General features: G+C 32.9%; 1 protein-coding gene across 3 annotated transcripts; it reads left to right on the plus strand.

Moving 5' to 3' along the window:
- Nucleotides 1-4,856: 4,856 nt before the first annotated feature.
- On the plus strand, nt 4,857-19,039 carry LOC123206329 (vacuolar protein sorting-associated protein 54, chloroplastic-like). 3 transcript variants are annotated; one of them, XM_044623499.1, is made up of 19 exons: nt 4,862-5,910; nt 6,778-6,840; nt 7,113-7,192; nt 7,851-7,968; nt 8,823-8,900; nt 9,081-9,237; nt 9,360-9,448; nt 10,402-10,655; nt 11,578-11,749; nt 11,836-11,919; nt 12,012-12,415; nt 12,722-12,875; nt 13,248-13,329; nt 13,963-14,042; nt 15,973-16,134; nt 16,227-16,294; nt 17,313-17,393; nt 17,510-17,773; nt 18,709-19,039. In XM_044623499.1, the coding sequence occupies exons 1-18, from the start codon at nt 5,110-5,112 to the stop codon at nt 17,643-17,645; spliced, it is 3,063 nt and encodes a 1,020-aa protein (XP_044479434.1). In that variant the 5' UTR covers nt 4,862-5,109; the 3' UTR covers nt 17,646-17,773; nt 18,709-19,039. The 3 variants fall into 3 exon arrangements, with proteins under 3 accessions (XP_044479436.1, XP_044479434.1, XP_044479435.1); XM_044623500.1 differs by having other exon boundaries at nt 4,863-5,910; nt 8,826-8,900; XM_044623501.1 differs by lacking the exons at nt 16,227-16,294; nt 17,313-17,393; nt 17,510-17,773; nt 18,709-19,039 and having other exon boundaries at nt 4,857-5,910; nt 13,970-14,042; nt 15,973-16,107.
- Nucleotides 19,040-19,226: the final 187 nt, after the last annotated feature.

Raw genomic sequence — 19,226 nt, forward strand, 5'->3', positions numbered from 1 at the left:
CCGTTCGGTCGTTCTTTTCAAGTTACCGGTCTGGGCTTTTTGGTCGGGCTTATGATAGTTTGGATTTTTGGCCCAAATAATTATTATACAGCCCATTTGTCATGGCTTGTTTTAGCATATGCATGAAAAATACATTAAATTCTCAAGAGAAATGCCTATCTCTAGGTGGTTGGATTAGAAATTGGTGACAAATAGGTCATGCTAAAATCTATTTTAGCTATTAGACTATATTAATGTGAGGTTGAACCAAATAAATTGCATCAAATTATGATTCAATTATTGAATTAGATCTATTTGACTATTATGTTAATATCAACTCGCAACAATACGAAACTATTAGATAAGTGATTTATTCATAACTTAACTAAAAAATGAGTAGGAGAGTCCTTTCCTAGAAATAAAGACGAGAGTATAACTTGTCAATATTGATTTATATCAAATAGGTTTTGATAATCATGTAGATGATCAGAAACTACAACTTGCAACGACTTTAAAAGTGCGTAGGGGGTTTTTGAAAAATTTTGAATTAGGGTTGTAAAACTAAATGAATATTATCAATTGAATGTTGTATAATTTATAGTATTACAAAACAGTTTGAATATAAATCTGAATCTTACTATGAATAGGAATATGAATTTTATGAGGATTCTGAATCTTATGAAATATACAAAAATAATATACACATAAAATAATAAAATAAATATTTTATGTAACATTCTCCAACAATTATAGCGGTAGCTCAAAGAGCTACAATTGATGACATAGGGAGATAAAATGTTCATGAGATAGTCATTTGGTAAATATATCAACAAGTTGAGATATGGTAGGAACATGTTGAAGTTGAATAGTCTCACGAGCAACCAACTTACAAATGAAATGTAGATTAATGTCAATATATTAAGTGCAAACATGAAACATGAGATTGGTAGTCATGTGTAGAGCGGACAGACTGTCATACAACATAAATGGAGATGAATGCAGTGGAATATTGAACTTTTGTAAAAGATAGCAAAACTATCGAATATCAGCAATCACATGTAGGAGGACACAATACTTAGACTTGGCACTAAAATGAGACACAGTAACCTACTTCTTTCAAGTCCACCATACAACGTTGTGTCCACGAAAAACATAACCACTAGTGATGGAGCAGCATGTGGAAACATCAACAATTCAATCAATATCAGTGTAGACAATAAGATGAGAACTAGAGTCATGATGAAAAGTGAGACCATGAAATAGAGATCTCTTAATATACCAAAAAATACACTTAACTACATGGATGTCTTTGTGAGTAGGTACTAGCAGTCAATGAGCTATTTGATTGACAACAAAGGCGATATCAAGCCGAGTGAGAGCAAGATACTATAGGCCACTAACCATACTACAATATAGTGTAGTGTTGTAGCACATGAAACACACGAGTAAAGTTAGAATCAACTGTAACATCTCTAGTTCAATAGCCCGATCCACTGTCAAGATATTGTCTATTTTGGACATATAATTCATCATAGTTTTGCTTTTAGGTTTTGCAACTTGAAATACATCTTGACAGTTTGAGCTCTTAAACTATTTAACCAATTAAATTTTCTCATCTCTAACCAATGTGGGATACACAGACAAATTCAATATCTCTCTCATACTTTGTTGATACGAGATTTGCTTAAAGATGTCACATATACCCCTTTATGAGATCTAACGTCCTTGTTAAGATTTACCCCACCATCATTCAAAAGGACATGCAAAACCGCTCTAATATCATATGTAACATATGTAACATATCTGGTTCAATAGTCTAACCCATTATCAAGATATTGTTTACTTTAGATATACAGTCTATTATGATTTTACTTCTGGGTTTTGCAACCCAAAATGTATTTTTCACAGTTTGAGGACCTTACAAACTATTTAACCAATCAAGTATTCTTATCCTTTACTAATATTAAATGTACATACAAACCTAACATCTCTATTGTACTTTGTTAATGTGAGATTTCTTTAAAAGTGTCATATCAAAGAAGCAAATCCACTATGTAGGACTACTGAGATAGATGCAAAGTGGTGAAATAATAAACAACCTCTTTACCAAAGAAAGAACCAAGGGTACCCAAGTCCTTGTAAGCAAAGGTAAAACATAGTTATAAACATAATTTATAACAACTGATGCATCAAAGCTAGTAATAACTAAATAATCCACATAAATAAGTTGAATCACCACTAATGTGGAGGTATGATGAATGAATAGTAAGAGATCATACCAACTGTTGACAAACCTATAATTGAATAAAAAGTAATATAATCAATGACACCATGCTTGAGGTGCTTATTGAAGGCTATAAATGACCTTAATAAGATGATAAATATGAGATAGTCAATTAGGGTCTATGAACCTGAGAAAGTGCTTCATAAACACTTCTTTAATGAGATACCCTTGAAGAAATGCATTCTTGACATTAAGTTGGTGTAGCGGCCAGTCATACATGGTGGCAAGAGTAATAGTTATTGGTTTGACAATGTAACCAAATGTATCAGTAAAATCCACACTTGTCTATTGGTGAAAACTTTTAATAACTAGATAAACCTTATACTTAGTAGACCCATTCGTACGACGTTTGACCTTGTAAACCTAGTGACAAACAACCAAATTTTACTAAAGAGATGGTTGAACAAGAACCTAAGTGTTGTTCTGTATAAGAGCGTCATATTCTTCATTTATCATCTGACGCTAATGAGGAAATAACTAAGCATGTTTGAAGGCAGTCGACTCATGGAATACCAAATCAGTAGCTTCAATAATAAGAGCTTGAGGAAGCACATAAGGAGAGGATGCCATGATCTCAATGATGCTCTAAAACTTGGGCTAGATTGGAGGTGTCTCAAATTGATTAGACAGATGGTCTCAACAAAGGCTAATGCAATTGAAGGTGAAATAGAAGAACTAGCGGAAATGGAAAATGGTGGAAAGCTACTATCAGACTACATAAGACTAGATGACATTACAAGAGCACTAATTTTTCTATAGAATAGACCAAAATATTAGTATTTTTCCATTGAAGGTGTTGAACAAACAAAATTATGGTTATTTATTTTATTTTGTTTGGAAGCGATACAGTTTGTTTGGTAACTTTAACAAGAAACAGTGAATACTGATTTTGGTTAAAAATCACAATAGAAACCATGACTATGGAAGTTATACTGCAAAATGGGTGATTCCATGCAACCTCGACTATGCAAGGTCCGGTGTATGGTACACCTTGATATGTGCAGTAGCCACCTAGGCAAGCCATTATAACCAATTGATAACAACCAACTTCTCTATCATTGAAAATGCCTAAAGGGGGAGATAAATGAGAATTAAAGGATAAAAAACAAAGAAAAAAGACGAAAAAATTGTAAAGAGCTAAAAAGAAAGAGAAAGAAAATAAGGAAACTTTAATATAAAGGTAATACAACAATTGCATTCTCCGTATCGTGTGAAACCAAGTTAGATTTTAGGTAAAAAAATGTAATTTATATATTTAAATAATGAAAAAATATTTTACAATGAAAATTGAGAAAATGTATTTTATTTAATTTGCAGAGAAATTATTTTTAATCCTATTAATTTTTCTATTTTTGAGTTTTTTAGAAAAAAAAAGGTCTTTTTGTTGTTCATATTTAAGGGATATTAATTAAAATCGACATAAATTTTTGTATAAACTTTTTTAGGCAAACGTATAGCGGTTTTATCTTTATAGGCAAATTTACTTTTAATTTTAAAAATACCCTCTCTCGACTTATTACGTTACTATTAAGGATTTATGTTATGTTTGACTGTCTAAAATTTTCTTAACTAATTTGATAATTTCTTATTTAATTTGAACTATCACTAATTCACATTTTAAGGATTAAAAACACATTTAAAAATTGATAAATTTTTGTTTAGGTTTCAAATACAGATAGTAACGAAAAAATAACATAGATGGGGAGAATGATAAATGCGAACCAACGCTGTATCATGGTGCGTATGGGGCTTAAAAGGTGCGTAAAGTGCATAGAATACATAAAGAGTGCGGGGTGCGAGGTGTGTAAAACTCATTTTAAAATTTAACACATGGGGGTACGAAGAGGGTGTGCACTCTCATCGCACCTCTTTATATATATAATATATTATTATTTAATATATTTATATATTACAGAGGTGCGATGAGGGTGTGCACTCTCTTCGCACCCCGATATATATATATATATATATATATATATACATATATATATATATATATTTTAAAATGAGTTTTACGCACCCTGCACCCTTTATACACTCTACATACCCTTGTACGCACCTTATATACATCCTGTACGTACCCTACATGCACTCTGTATGCACATTGTATGCACCCTATGCAACTTTTATGCCCCATATGCACTGTGATACAGTGTCGGTTCGCACTTATCATTCTTCTCATCTATACTATTTTTTCGTTACTATCTGTATTTGAAACCTAAACAAAAATTTATCAATTTTTAAATATGTTTTTAATCCTTATAACGTGAATTAGTGATAGTTCGAATAACAAATTATCAATGTGTTAAAGAAATTTTAGACGGCTGAGTGTGACGTAATAAACTGGGAAAGAGTATTTTTAAAATTAAAAGTAAATTTGCTTATAAAAGTGAAACCATTGTACGTTTGCTTAAAAAGGTTTACGGGGAAAATTTTTTGCCAGTTTTAATTAATATTCCCATGTTTAAAATCTTTTTAATATAATTTGTTTTAAATATTAGGGGTACTTATGCCATTTCATAATCATACGGGTATATTATAGACTAAACTTCGTTCATTGTCCTTTGAGAGACTGTCTCAAATATTAGGGGGGTTTGGAAATTAGGGCGCACCATTACCAAAATGCGGCTCTGTTCTCTCCCTCCACTCTTCTTCTCAGATAGAGATCAAACCAGGGAAAACATAAACAAAACGAAAAGGAGCACTGAGATCTCGACCTTCAAATCACGCCTTAACTCTCGATCTCAGCCGTCCTTTCAGCCCGAATCCCAGATCTAGGGTTTCGCTTTTCGTCACCTGAATTATGCTCAGTTCTTTCATGCTCTGTTCACACATTGAATAGCTCCATGGATCCACAGCCTTCCCTCTCGGGAAGGCACACTTCTCGGATTGAATCCGACTCTCCGTCGAGAAAGACGTTGTTATTTTCGCAATTCAATAAATCTATCTCCGATGGCACAATCCAAAACCTCTCGTCGATTCTCAACAACCCTAACGTCGGGTCGGATCCTTCCTGGATCGGGTGGTGGTCCTCTTCTACCTTCGTTTCTCCTCAAGAATTCGCGCCGTTAGCTCCTAACACGAAAATCTCCTCGGACCTGACGCGATCAGATTTCCAAGCTTATGTATCGACAATTTCCGAATCGTATAATCGATTTGAAGACATCCGTAACCACGCGAGTAAGGAGAGCATCGATTTGGAGAACATCGGTGGCCCAGGCGAGGCGTTGGTGGCGTGCTTACGAGAAGTTCCTGCGCTGTATTTTAAAGAGGACTTTGCTTTGTCGGAAGGTGCCACATTTCGGGCGGCGTGTCCTTTTTCGCATGTGACGGAGAACATTCTCTTGCAAGAGAAGCTTTCGCAGTATTTGGATGTTGTGGAGTTGCATTTGGTAAAGGAGATTTCGTTGCGTTCAAATTCGTTCTTCGAGGCGCAGGGGCAGTTACAGGATTTGAATGTGAAGATTGTGGAGGGATGTAGTAGAATTCGAGCCTTGAAGGAGACAATTCGGCTTTTGGATGCTGATTTGGTGGAGTCTGCTAGGCAGATTCAGGAATTGAATGGCACAAGGAGTGATTTGTTGGCTTTGCAACAGAAATTGAGACTTATCTTGGATGTTAACCAGGCTTTATCTACACTTAAACTGGTACGTTATCAAATATTATTCTTGTAATTACTGTTTGTTTTGCTGGTTATTATTTTATTATGCTCATTATATTGTATTACTGTTTTATTTCTTATAACTACGGTTGGTATTAATGTCTGAAGAGATATTATGGATAGTGAGTTTCGATGATTGGATATTTATAAATTAATCATCAACTACTGATCTAGGGTCGTGGTATTGTAGAATGAACGTGCCTTCATGGATAATTATATACAAATTTTAAAATGGTTAAAAATTCTCTTAGTTATGTTTGCTGTTTGTTTCAGTTGTTGTTTCCTAATTATCCTCATATTAGCCTCTATATTTGTTTTGGTGTTATATGCTTATTTTGTTGTCCGGTTGTTTTTTGTCTTATAACCGCATACAATAATGCTATCTGAAAAGAACTATGGATACTGAGTATATGTTTAAATTAGTTGTTGTCCAGTAATTTACTATTGCAATACTGTAGAATGACCTTGGCTGGATATATAATAAGTTGAGAGTCTAAATACTGGCTTCCTTTTAGGTTCTGAGATATTATTGTATAAGCAGTAGTAATGTTGTGTTTTGGGAAAGTATTCAAGGCTGTTGGAAATTGCTGATTCTTGGCTATTTTCTTTTTGGTTGTTTTTGAATTTCCATACCCAATATAAAATTAGAGGATAAATTGTGGATTTATTAACTGATGTACAAAATATGTTCTATTAGATATCAAATTACTATATTTTATCAAAAAATTGTTGTAGTTAGTCCATTTTCATCTGATATGCTTAGGACTCTGGTGAAAGTTTTATGGTCTGGAAGTTTATTTTTGCTCTTTGTTGATGCTGGAAAATGAAGTGCTTTTATGTTTCTGTCACACAGCTTGTTGCATCTGCAGATTGTGCCGGAGCTCTGGATGTCACAGATGACCTGCAGAATTTGCTAGTATGTTATCTTTCACTGATGTAATCATGCTTAATTTTCTTTTCTTTACGTTATTATTCCAAAGTTTTTGTTGAATCCGACTGCAGAGAACTTCTATCAAGCATCCTTTGTATCTCTATTATCCTTATTTATTGAAATTTGCATGGGCTATGTAGTGTGGAGTAAATGATTTGTAACTGTAAGGTGTTTTTTTTCACTGATCAAAAAATTATTACTTTTTAATCTTTCCAGGTTTTAATTTCCAGTTATTTTATTGCTTCTGTCTTTGATAGGATGGCGACGAGCTTGCTGGTTTGCATTGCTTCCGTCATCTTCGGGACCATGTAGCACATTCAATAGATTCAATTAACAGGTATACTTTTAAATTATTATGGTAATATTAATCTGTGACATTATCTGTATGTGTTCTGTTTTGTGTCACTCTTTTCTTGTCCTACACTACCCTCTCTGGGTTCTGGAAAATTAGTGTTGATTTTTTTTCTTAAGCATTGCATGAAGTTGTGAGCTGGTTTGTGATGAGGGATAATCTTTAAAAGGCTATTACCTAGTCTCGTACCGTTGATACCTTAGTTAATCTTGATTTTATAATATGTTTTCAACCATAATATTGACCTGCACAGATTCTATGTTGGATAGGTTGCTCCTGAGTTAAGAACTTAAGAAATGTAAAACTAATTCCATTGAGGTGTTTGTGGGTTGCCATGGAGCTCTTCCTCTCCCCAATTCAATCCTATCCATTTGGAAGGGAAGCAACACAATCACCATATGCTCAGTGTGTCCATGTGTGATTGCAGTAATGAAACATCCATCACTTGACTTAAGTTTATTGCCAACTAAGATTTGGCAATGGGAATGTGATGTTACATTCGACTATCAATGGTTTTAATGATGGTTTTGTGATAATTTTGATTCAAATTGGCAATGAGATTTCAGTTTCCACTTCCTATGTGCATGCTATCTGTTTTTCTCATTTTAGACAAAAGTAATTACTTATTAAGTTATTTTTGTAGCATTCTTTCAGCAGAGTTTATGCATGCTGCAATAGATGATACAGGGGATACTGATGTGGCTATTTTATCCAAAGCAAAAGCTAGAGTATCCACTTCCTCAAATGGGAAGGATGATGAAGTAAGCTTAATTATGGCCTTTTAATGTATCAACTGAATTCTCAGGTTTTTACTTTTGTATAGTTTTGTAGTATTTGTCTGATGAAGCAATTTTTTTTCATTGCTGCTATGAATTGTTCTGCATTAAATTGAGGAATTATAGATAAAGCAAAACTATCTTTATTATTACATGGCATACCTGCTTAGTATCTACAAATAATTTCCCCATTATTGTTTAGTGATTTTTTGAATATAATGTTGCACTTTTGTTGGTAGTGCATGGCATACCTGCTTAGTATCTACAAATAATTTCCCCATTATTGTTTAGTGATTTTTTGAATATAATGTTGCACTTTTGTTGGTAGTGCATTAGAATTTGATTTTAGTGTGGTAGCTTCTAGCATTTTTGTGCATATACATTGGTTTTTTAGCACCTCCCAAGTTTTAAGCCTCATACTAGAGCAACCTTTTTAATGTCCCAAGCACACACATGATGTGCCATTTTCTGGGCCACTTGACTGAAAGAAATGGAAGGATTTTTCACGAGATCTTAAAATACAAGTTTGCTTATTCTTTCTTTTATTTTTATTTTTTACATTTGGGATGTTTTCTTATTCATGTTTGGGATCCTCTCACGATATCAAGTTTTATGTTTTTCAGCAATTGATAGTCTTTCGTTTCCTTGTTCCAGTTTGGTTGTCTTTTAGTTCACCTTTGAATCTTTCCTTTCTTCATTTTTTTCATTAATGAACTTCTATGTGTTCTTATTGAAGAAAAACTGTTGTGTTATTTTTTATTAACTCTGTTAGAAGTAGACTTCATGATTAAGTTTGATGATGCAATTTATTGTGCAATTACTTGGATCAATTTTCTTAGCAGGTTACATTGGATGAGGAAGAAACGTCTAATTTTCGAGATAGGCTTCTCCCCCTTGTCATTGGATTGCTTAGAACAGTGAGTTATTTTTTATAATTTCTTTGATTGTTATTCCTTTTCATTGTTTTTTTAATAAAAATTTAATTTGTATATCTGGTTCCATTAAGCATTTAACACTCCCTCTTACTGCTTTAAAATAGTGGTGTTAGCCCCTGGGTTCAATGCGATTAAATGTTTGACACAGAATGTTCTTTTCAGGCTAAGTTGCCATCTGTTTTGAGAATATATCGTGATACACTAACTGTGGATATGAAAACTGCTATTAAAACTGCTGTGGCCGAGCTGCTTCCCATTCTTGTCACTCAACCTCTGGATTCAAATTTCTCTTCTGGAGATCGTATAGTGGATGCCGATGGTGAGAACTCAATAAAATATACTTATTGTGCCTAATATTACTTACTTTTAGACTTAACCTTGTGTCAGACTGTTCTATTCTTTTGCTTTTTCCCATTTCTTAACGCTAATGTGGTTACTCAGGTGGAGGCTTATCGCTTGCAAGCAAGTTGAGGAGTCTGACATCTGAAAGCTTTGTTCAACTTTTGGGTGCTATTTTCCTGATTGTTCAGGTAATGTCTACTTTACTATCTGGCTGTTCTTGCAAGGAAAATACTATCTGTTTAAGGTGTTAGTTTTTTAAGTTTTAGGACAACATATTCTGCTTCTATCTGTTACATTTGAATTGAATTACCTTTTTGTTTTCCTAATTGACTAGGAAACAAAGGTACTCTATTGAAATAAAGTAGACAAGAATGGACAAGTTGTCTACACAAAATTGTGTAATCCTAAGACTGTCAAATTTATATTGACTAATCCAAGACTAGAATCTTATTGTGATTTGATAAATTCAGTAGCTGAACAATGGGTATGGGCAATAGTCACTTTGTTGGACAGGATGTAATTTTTGAATATCAAGTATACATAACTTGCTAGGATTACCCAAGATAGGATAGTTTACTTGTAAGACATGGTAACATCCTAACTTCTTGAGTTAAAGTCCAAGATGGGATAGAAGTTGGGCTTCTCTGATAAGGCTTGTCCTTTAAACTCCTTTAGAAAGAACCATCTGTGGTGATATCTAAACTGTTGGACCTTGCTAGATTGATGGGCTCCATGAGCTCCAATCACTGGTTGGAGAGACTGCATCACTCTCAGTCCCAGTAGTTGGGATTTCTCCTTTTTCTCCCTTTATTTTGATATTAATTATTTCTTTATTTATGGTGCCTGGGAGAGGGTGTTGGGTTTATGTTGGCATGTGAGTTCCAATCCATACAGAAGTACATCAGGGATAAATCATCGTGAAAGTATTGAATTTGAAAGAAATATCTAGAAATTATCAGCCTCTTTTAAGTTAGGCCACAGTCTGATTGTTACTAGTTTAAACTTTAAAGCAACAATTATGCTGAATAGATAGTCATAAAATGGTCTTTCTTTCTTAATTTGAGCTTTTAAATTTCTTTTTTCAGATTAATTATTATTTAAAAAAGATGTAATATGAATTCTTTTCTTTTAGTGAATGCAGGCACATTTGATTCGGGCTGCTGAAGTGAAAAAGGCAATTGAGTGGATTATGTGCAACATTGATGATCATTATGCTGCCGATTCAGTTGCTGCTGCAATTGCAGTCGGTGCTGCAGCTGCAGAAACAGCTCAAGATACCCCCGTTCAAGGTGGCTCACTCTCATACTCACCTCTAAGAAATACTGCCAAGATTTCTTCATTTCAGGGAAAAGCTAATGATGCAGCCAGCCCCACAAACATGTCAAGAAATTTTAGGTTAAAATCTTGTTCCATTCTTGTAGTTTCACAATTTCATTTACATGTTGATTTCATATGCTATCTCTTTTTCATTTGTATATGATATTAAACTTTGGTTAATTTTAGATATATGCTCATGTGGTTTTCTTAATGAGGTTTAAAGTATGAGGCTCCTTAATTTCTTTCTTTCCATCAGTCAATTATCTTAGAAAGAGCACAAATGTCTTGTTAATTGTTTGTAGTATAATTGAGATGGAAATTTTTTTCGCTAGTCATAAATTTAGTATTGTTGTCCATAAATAAAGGGAAAGAAATCCAAGATTATACCAAGTAACCCCTTTCTTTCTATCGAGTGTAAAGAAAAAAATTATTTGTAAAGAGGGATAAGTTCCTAAAGCAGTTGTTAGTTGTGACCTATGGTTTGAACGAAGAGGATTTAATTGTTTCCTTTCAGCTTTACCTGTATAGTAAATGAAAGTCTAATTCTTTCCTTCTTTCTTGGTAAACTATAAGCTTCTAGATGAACTGTGGGAATTTGCTCATTGGAAGCCTTTTAAACATTGAAATCCTTGTATTGATATGACTTCATTTTAATGATTTCTTGTTACCTCTTGCTTGTGACTGACATATGAAGTAGCTTTTTACTTCTTTGTAGCACATCAGCTGCTATTATGCTGTAAAAGGTGCCAGTTTGGCTCCGTTGTAATTATAATTGTGCTTCCCTTGTGCTGGTGTGGTGTCTGGGGCACCTGTTTGAGGCGGACATTGTGCAGAAGGATTGTTCAATTGATCTGTCTTTATTATTATATACTTCTTCCAACCTTCATAGAATCTATTAGAACATGATTGCTATTTAGAGGTGGATTCTAGTTCCAAAGGCTTAGTTTGATTCTAACTGATACTATTATCAAAATTGTGGATGTTACATCCTCATTGACAGAGCTGACATATTGAGAGAAAACACAGAAGCTGTCTTTGCTGCATGTGATGCTGCTCATGGAAGATGGGCAAAGCTCCTTGGAGTACGTGTACTTCTGCATCCTAGGTTGAAATTGCAGGAATTCTTGAGCATATACAATATCACCCAAGAGTTTATAACTGCGACAGAGAAGGTATCAAGTTTTAATCTTCTGTTTTTAATTGTAGGATGCAAGTTATTTGTTTATGGTTGTGATTCCATTCTGTGCTAACATAACAGATTGGTGGAAGGTTGGGATATAGCATTCGAGGAACACTGCAGTCACAAGCAAAAGCCTTTGTTGACTTCCAGCATGAATCTCGAGTTAGTTTGAATACCTGATTAAATAGATTTAGTTCTAATAGGCTTTATTTCATAGAACCTATGTGTGAGTAATTTTTTATTGATCCTTTTAGATGACAAAAATCAAGGCGGTACTTGACCAAGAAACATGGGCAGAAGTAGATATTCCTGATGAATTTCAGGCCATTGTAACTTCATTATTTTGCTCTGAAGGATTGGTTTCTGATAATGTGGATGATTTCCAAGGCATTATAACAACGGACAGCAATGAAGTAGTGGCAAGCATTGACAGTGGACCACAAAATGCTCAGCAAATTGAACGGACAGATTCAAGTGAAATATCTCAACAAAATAATGCCCATTTAAAATCTAAATCTTCAACTGAGGAAATTGAAAGAAATAAATCAGATTCCAGGTCACCCCCTGTTCAGAGTAACAATAGTAACATGAAGGAGCGTGGAAAATCTGCTTCTCATATCCTTACCTATGGAGGTGCTGGTTATCACATGGTAAACTGGTTAGTTATCTCGTTTTGCATCTTTTCTTTTTCTCTGTTGTTTCCTTGTTTCTTTTCTTTAGAACATTGTACTTGTGCTTCACCATGAACAAATTTTCTGTTTGGAGGTGTTCTGACATTCTGAGTCACAAAACTTGTGATACTTGTTAATCTTTTATCCTTTCATTGAGTGACTTATCAAATTGAGATGCTAATCTTCTACTGTTAGTTTCCTTTATGATGTAAATTTTTATTGCCATAAGCTGGCAGAAGCTTTTTATGATGAGTGGACGTTGATGTAAATCTTTTTCTTATTCTTTTCTCCAGTGGCTTAATATTGCTGAAGATGTTGTCAGAGTACATTGATATGAATAACTATTTGCCTGCACTCTCTTCTGAAGTTGTTCATCGTGTTGTGGAGATTTTAAAATTTTTTAATACCAGGACTTGTCAGCTTGTTCTTGGTGCTGGTGCTATGCAGGTAAAATTTTGTCTGTAATTTGTTGAATATTTTTTTTAATGTACACAAATTTGCAAAGGTACTGCAATGTTTAACTGATTTTGTTGAGTCTAAGCTAACACACATCTATCTAGAGTTGTTTATGGAATTTTCTTTTGGAAATATTGTGTAGCTGGAAGCCTGAGAATTGATAATTGAAATTTATTCAATATGTTTTCTTGCATTTTCTTTTATTTAATTTAATTTTTTTTAAGATTTATAAACTCATGTTTACAGGTGGAAAACCGTTTTGAAATTTTTATTTATTCTCTTCTGATATTGCACTACATACAAACTCAATTATATGTAAATTAATCATTTTCTTTGTTCTAATTGGGTTTAATGGAATTGCAGGTCTCCGGTTTGAAGTCTATTACCTCTAAACATCTCGCTCTAGCTAGCCAAGTTATCAGTTTCACTTATGCAATTATTCCTGGTAGGTGATGACAAATTAATATTCTGCTACTCCCTCAAATTTTAAGGGTCTTCTTTAATGTTGTTGCGGATGCAATGTCTGTATCATATTTCATTTGCAAACTGTTAAATGAAACAGTGTGTGTGAGGTTATTAGGTCAATGCTATTTTGCTTTGCTTCTGACCATGTTTGGATGTTTGTTTGATTTTACTTATCTATCTTGTACCTCTCTTTTTTGGATTTTTTTGTACACTAAGTTGTCAGAAGCTCCTATGTCAATAGAAGTGTCTGTTGGGGGAAACTTTCAGAATGAACTTGATAATATGTAGCTTTTAGGCACACTTAGGAAAAAGCTTGAATCAGTATTGATAAAAGTGTAAACTTGTCATATATTTATGGATTTTGTTTAACATATACATGGAGATAGTGTAAACTTGTCATAGTACATGTCTATAAACACTTACGCATTTGGATGATATGTTGGCTTGTTTTGCATGGTATTACTAAGAATCACTTTTCGCATTTTTGTTAGAATTTTGTATGATCCTTCAAATACACTTTGTTGCATGCATTTGATGTTTTCTTTGTGCAAAATTAGTACATACATAAATAGAAGTTCCTGTTTATGACATTTGGTTTTGTGTTTGGGCTAAGCTATCAGGCGAATTCTCTTCTTGAAAGTACCTGAGACACGGAAGGCTTTGCTTTTATCTGAGATTGACAAAGTAGCTCAGGTATAGTTTTGTCACTTAATTACTTACACCGAAGTTCTCTACTTTTGTGCCAAGTTCATCCCCAAATACTTAGACATCCTTTGTCCTAAGTAAGTTATTAAATTTTGTTAAGGTGTGTTTAGTTAAGGTAATATTTTATTATTAAAAATGAAAGATTATCATAAATATAGATTACCTTGAAGATCACTGAGTATAAATTATTACCATCTTTGATAAAAATTGATAAATATAAATAATTATTGTATTTGGTTGTATATAATTGGGTATAATTATTTTAAAATAATCATCATGTTACTTATAAAATTAATTGAAGGTGAGGACATTTTAATACTAAAAAATTAATAATGATAAAATTGTAACAAAATCAAGATTATCTTAGTAATTTTTTAATATCTAAGGTAGATGAGGTTATTAGATTATCACATATATTGTTTGTCACATCACTATTAGTAATATAAGATAACTGAATATTTTATTATTTGACTAAACAAACAAGGTAATATCATTACGAAAAAAATAAATTATCATAATAATCTTTCATTACTTCCAACCAAACATCTCTTAAGGGTAATGTTTTCAACTAATACTAATTGGTTGTGCACTTGGTATACTCAATGTTTTTGTTGTTGATTTCAAAATAACAATTCATATGATATTGCAATATGTAGGAGCATCCTATTTGCATACATTGATGTGTATATTTTTTCTTCTATTTTTTTTATTATTTACAATATATCAGGGTAAACTTGGTCGCATGCTTCTGGATGGAGCTCTAACATTTTCAACTTTTTTAGGGGTGTGCACGGTCCGGTTTGGTGCGGTTTGATAGATTTTCTAAATCAAACTTGAAGAAAAACAGTTTGAAAAATTTTCAAACAAACCAAACCATTTTAAGTTTTAAACCAAACCAAACTAAACTGAAAAAATACGGTTTAATCTAGTTTGGATTACGATTTGAACTATAGTTTTCAATATTTTAAAATACATGATATATATCGTATCTTACGATACGATACGATATAGATAGAAAATGATACATATTATAAAGTTTATCAAATTAATACGATACAGTAAGCATATTATACGATACAATATATATCCTACAATACGATACATATTACTGATACGAATTGATACACTTTTTTAGAGAAAATTATAGTGCATTAGAGGGGTATATGAAAAATTTTAAAATATTAGGAGTGTTGGTTATATGTTTCAAAATAATGATGTGTAAATTATAATATTTTATTATTTTATTATGTTAATTTTTAAAAAGCGTGTCATACAATATGATGTCACGATATGGTAAATTAGGTTTTTGATACACAATACGATACATGGTTCGACTACTATAGTTTGAATATTTTAAAATTATTAGTTTCTAAATATATATATATCATTTAATAAAATCAACTTAATTGTAGTTTTCTAAAACATAATATTCATATGAAAAATAAATATAAAATATATATATATAAATAAAATATACATATAAAGAAAATGACAAAATAGATACGAAAAAACAAGTTGTATACCTAATCACTTATTGGAAAATTTTGTCAAATATATTTATATGTATGTATTTTTAAAAAATACGGATTACGGTTTGGTTTGGAAAATTTCAACCCAAACTAAACCAAACCATAATTTTTAAGCGGTTCGATTTGGTTTTACAGTTTGAACCGAATTATGCACACTTCTAATCTTTTTAGTACCAATTTGTTTATTTATTGTTTGGAGATGTTCATGAGCTGCAATATCATGCTAGGATACACATGCATCTGCCATTCGCACTGTATTAATGAATGGGAAATATACAAATGTAACTTTGATTTAAGCTATCATTTGCAATACAGTTTTTACTATTTTCATTCTTATAACCTCAGTCTACAAGGCATGAACTTATCTTTTGTTCTGGTTCTGTAATCAGGACTACAGGGTTCACCGGGATGAAATACATACAAAGCTGGTTCAGATAATGAGAGAAAGGCTATTGGTTCACCTGCGTGGGTTGCCTCAGATTGTTGAGAGCTGGAACAGGCCTGAGGATGGTGATTCACAACCGAGTCAATTTGCTAGATCACTAACAAAGGTAAGTCTGGTGACTAGATCATTTACGACATTGCATGTGCTATTTATATTCAACACACTTTCTGGATGATGGATTATCATTGGATCTGACAGGAAGTGGGCTACCTTCAACGTGTGTTATCTCGAACTTTGCACGGGGTTGATGTTCAAGCAATATTCAGGTGATTTATCTTCGACTGAAAAACTAAGAAACGTCAAAATTCTTATTTGTTAGTGAACTGTATACTTTGGTGTAGAAGTAGAATAGCATTTCATGTTCCCCAAATCTGTTAGAGGAATATTTAATTGCTTAAAAGTATTCGAGGTAAATGTAAGTGATGGAAAATTTGCAAATTGTTGCTCTTTTGTGTTCTATTTGTGAAGATGTCTCAAATGACTCCGCTTGCAGTATTGTGAGAGTTTCAGTATATTATAGTAATGGAGGTAAAATTAAGTGGTGGAAAAATCTAAGCAAAATTGCAATACATTGCCTTTTTTTTTTTTTTTTTGTGTGTTTTATTTATTAAGATGTTGCAAATGACTTTGCTTACAATTTTTGGAAGTTTAATAATTTTTCAATTTCGAGCATTGTTTACTCAAGAGTCGGTTTGATTTGTGTTCAAAACATTATTTTCAAAACTAAAATGCAATCCAAAATTTTAAATTGTATTGTAACATTGTTATACTTGAAAATGTGCTTGATATAATTCTTAAAATCTGTTTTAATGTTAAAAACTATAGAAAACTGTGAAAGAAAATTGTAATGTGTTCCAATTTTACACGAGGAAACTGTTTTGCAAATTTCATCCTAGTTTTAGGAGTTGATTTACATTAGAAACTTCTGTAATGGTTGCAAATGAATGGTGGAGCAGACTTGTACTTTCTTTTTGAGAGTATTTGAATTTGACTTTTAAAAAAATTCTAGCAATATCCTATCATTAAATAGTAATGGACACATAGTAATTAGACTTAGTCATTGTTCTATTTGCAGTATTGGTGTCTTAGTATCTATATCGCTTCCAAGTGATTAGTTTCTGTAATGCATTCCATGTTTATGATGAATTTTACTATTTCTCCTCTCCTTTTGGTGTATTGTGATTGTTTCTTCTTTGTAGATATTCGAATTAGGGAAAATAATTGCTGAATGTTTCAAAAGGCATCCTCACAATATACTGACTTATACGGAATACATTTCTGCAGGCAAGTTGTCATAATCTTCCATTCACAAATTTCAGAATCATTTTTGCGCTTAGAGTTCAACACTCCACAAGCAAAGGACAGGTACTGCAATTTCCTCTGTTTTCTATCTGAAATATTCTGTTCTGTAATTGGGATTAGTTTTAGATATTTGTATCGGTAGTGACTTTTTATTTTTTCTTTGATGATTCATGTGTTAGGCTGCACCGTGATATCAAACATATCCTGGGATGCATTCGATCATTGCCTTCTGATATGTCAAGTGATTCTGGAGTCCCTAATTGGGGACAGCTTGATGAATTCTTGGCACAAAGATTTGGAGCCGAAGCTAGTTGACAAATTTTATTGTAGAGTAGAAAATTGACTGCTTCTTTGATGAAGGCTAACCAGATTATGGTGGGAACAAAAGGGGATGTCAGAACGTTTTCTCTGCCTATGCACTTTCCATGTAGAGTTAATTTGAGGTAAACTAAGTTTACCAGTACATTGCTTTTAATTATTTGAATGTATGAATCATTTCTTGCTTTATCTAAACAAATTCATCAAATAAGTAGACATGAGAATAGAATGTAAACCTATATATAATAACAATGAATACTAATTTGTGTACTAAGAATGATGTGTGACTATATCATTGGATGTAACTTTATCTATACTTAAAATATGATAGGATAGGGGGACGTGTCATTTTCTACCAGGTTAGGCTCTTTTATAAAAAAATGGGGTAGTTAAGGCTATCAAAGGAAAAAGAATAAAGAATTTGAGATTTTTGGGCGACCTTAGGGTTGTGGGCAGCCTTAGGACTGATTGTAGGAAGTCCTCTTGCGCTTCGAATGGTCAGAAATGGGAGGTCCCAGCTTCTCGAATTAATCGGTTTATTCATGTAAATACTTCTACATGAATAAATGTTTTTCTGTTTTGTTTATGTTTTGGTTGTTGGCTGTTTTGGGTGAAAATACAGCTGGATTTCTAACAAAATTATTCAATCACTTGGCGACATAACATTGTTTTTATTGAAAGAGAATCTATCTCAATTACAGGGACTTATGATGCTTCGAAGGATGTTTTCATATTTGTTTGAGAAATCATTTTTTTCTAGAACACATGAATAATCTTTGGTTGTTTCTAGTCTATAGTATCACTTAGATTTGAGAACCATCGATTTAGTTTTTTGGTGATTAATTCATCGATATTTAGAATAACTGATTTTTATCCATGCATTCTGAAAGTAATCTTCAGCACAGTGCTCATTGTACGCTGATCCAAAACTATTTGACAATCATCTCTGTCGCTCTCTCACTGATCTCTATTAGTCGCATGAAATGATATTGTGGTGCTTGCTGTTTTCTCATCGTATTTCTCATTAATTACCAAACCATTTTGTGGCGTTTTTCTGCAGGTGTTCTGATTACTACTCCCAGGCAGAAGGGTATATCACATTCATACTTTTCCCCAGAAAAGAATTGTATTTGAACCAGAAGTTCTGTAGAGGCACACCATCTATGCAGAGTATGTGATAAATACAACCATTTCTGTTTTGTTCCCTCTTTTTGTGTAGTTTTTTTGGGTTGAGAATGGAACAATCTTTAATTTCCCCCTATCAAAAGAACAAAGCAAACACATAGTTTGATAGTTAAAATTTGATCATTTTGGGGGGTAATTGTTAATTGTATCACTACATTAGCCAAACTTAAACTGAAATTATTGCAGAGCTAGTAATTTTCCTCCTAGATTCAGAGTTTTAATATTCAGTATTGTGATTGGTTATATATTGTTGTAATTTCTACTTACTCTATTTTAAAGTTAAGTTGGAGAGTTCACAGTTTTACAATTGTAGGGCCTTTTGACAATTAACAGTATATTGGTTCAATTGTCAAGTAGACCGGCAAAGACTTGGATCGGCCTCTAAGACATTGT

This window comes from Mangifera indica, unplaced genomic scaffold (genome assembly GCF_011075055.1).
Source record: "Mangifera indica cultivar Alphonso unplaced genomic scaffold, CATAS_Mindica_2.1 Un_0032, whole genome shotgun sequence".
NCBI lineage: Eukaryota > Viridiplantae > Streptophyta > Magnoliopsida > Sapindales > Anacardiaceae > Mangifera > Mangifera indica.

Coding starts and splice junctions, on each gene's coding strand:
- LOC123206329 (XM_044623499.1), top strand. CDS start 5,110: ATGGATCCACAGCCTTCCCTCTCGGGAAGGCACACTTCTCGGATTGAA. Junction 9,238..9,359: donor TCGTATAGTGGATGCCGATG/GTGAGAACTCAA, acceptor GTGGTTACTCAG/GTGGAGGCTTATCGCTTGCA. Junction 10,656..11,577: donor AACATGTCAAGAAATTTTAG/GTTAAAATCTTG, acceptor CCTCATTGACAG/AGCTGACATATTGAGAGAAA.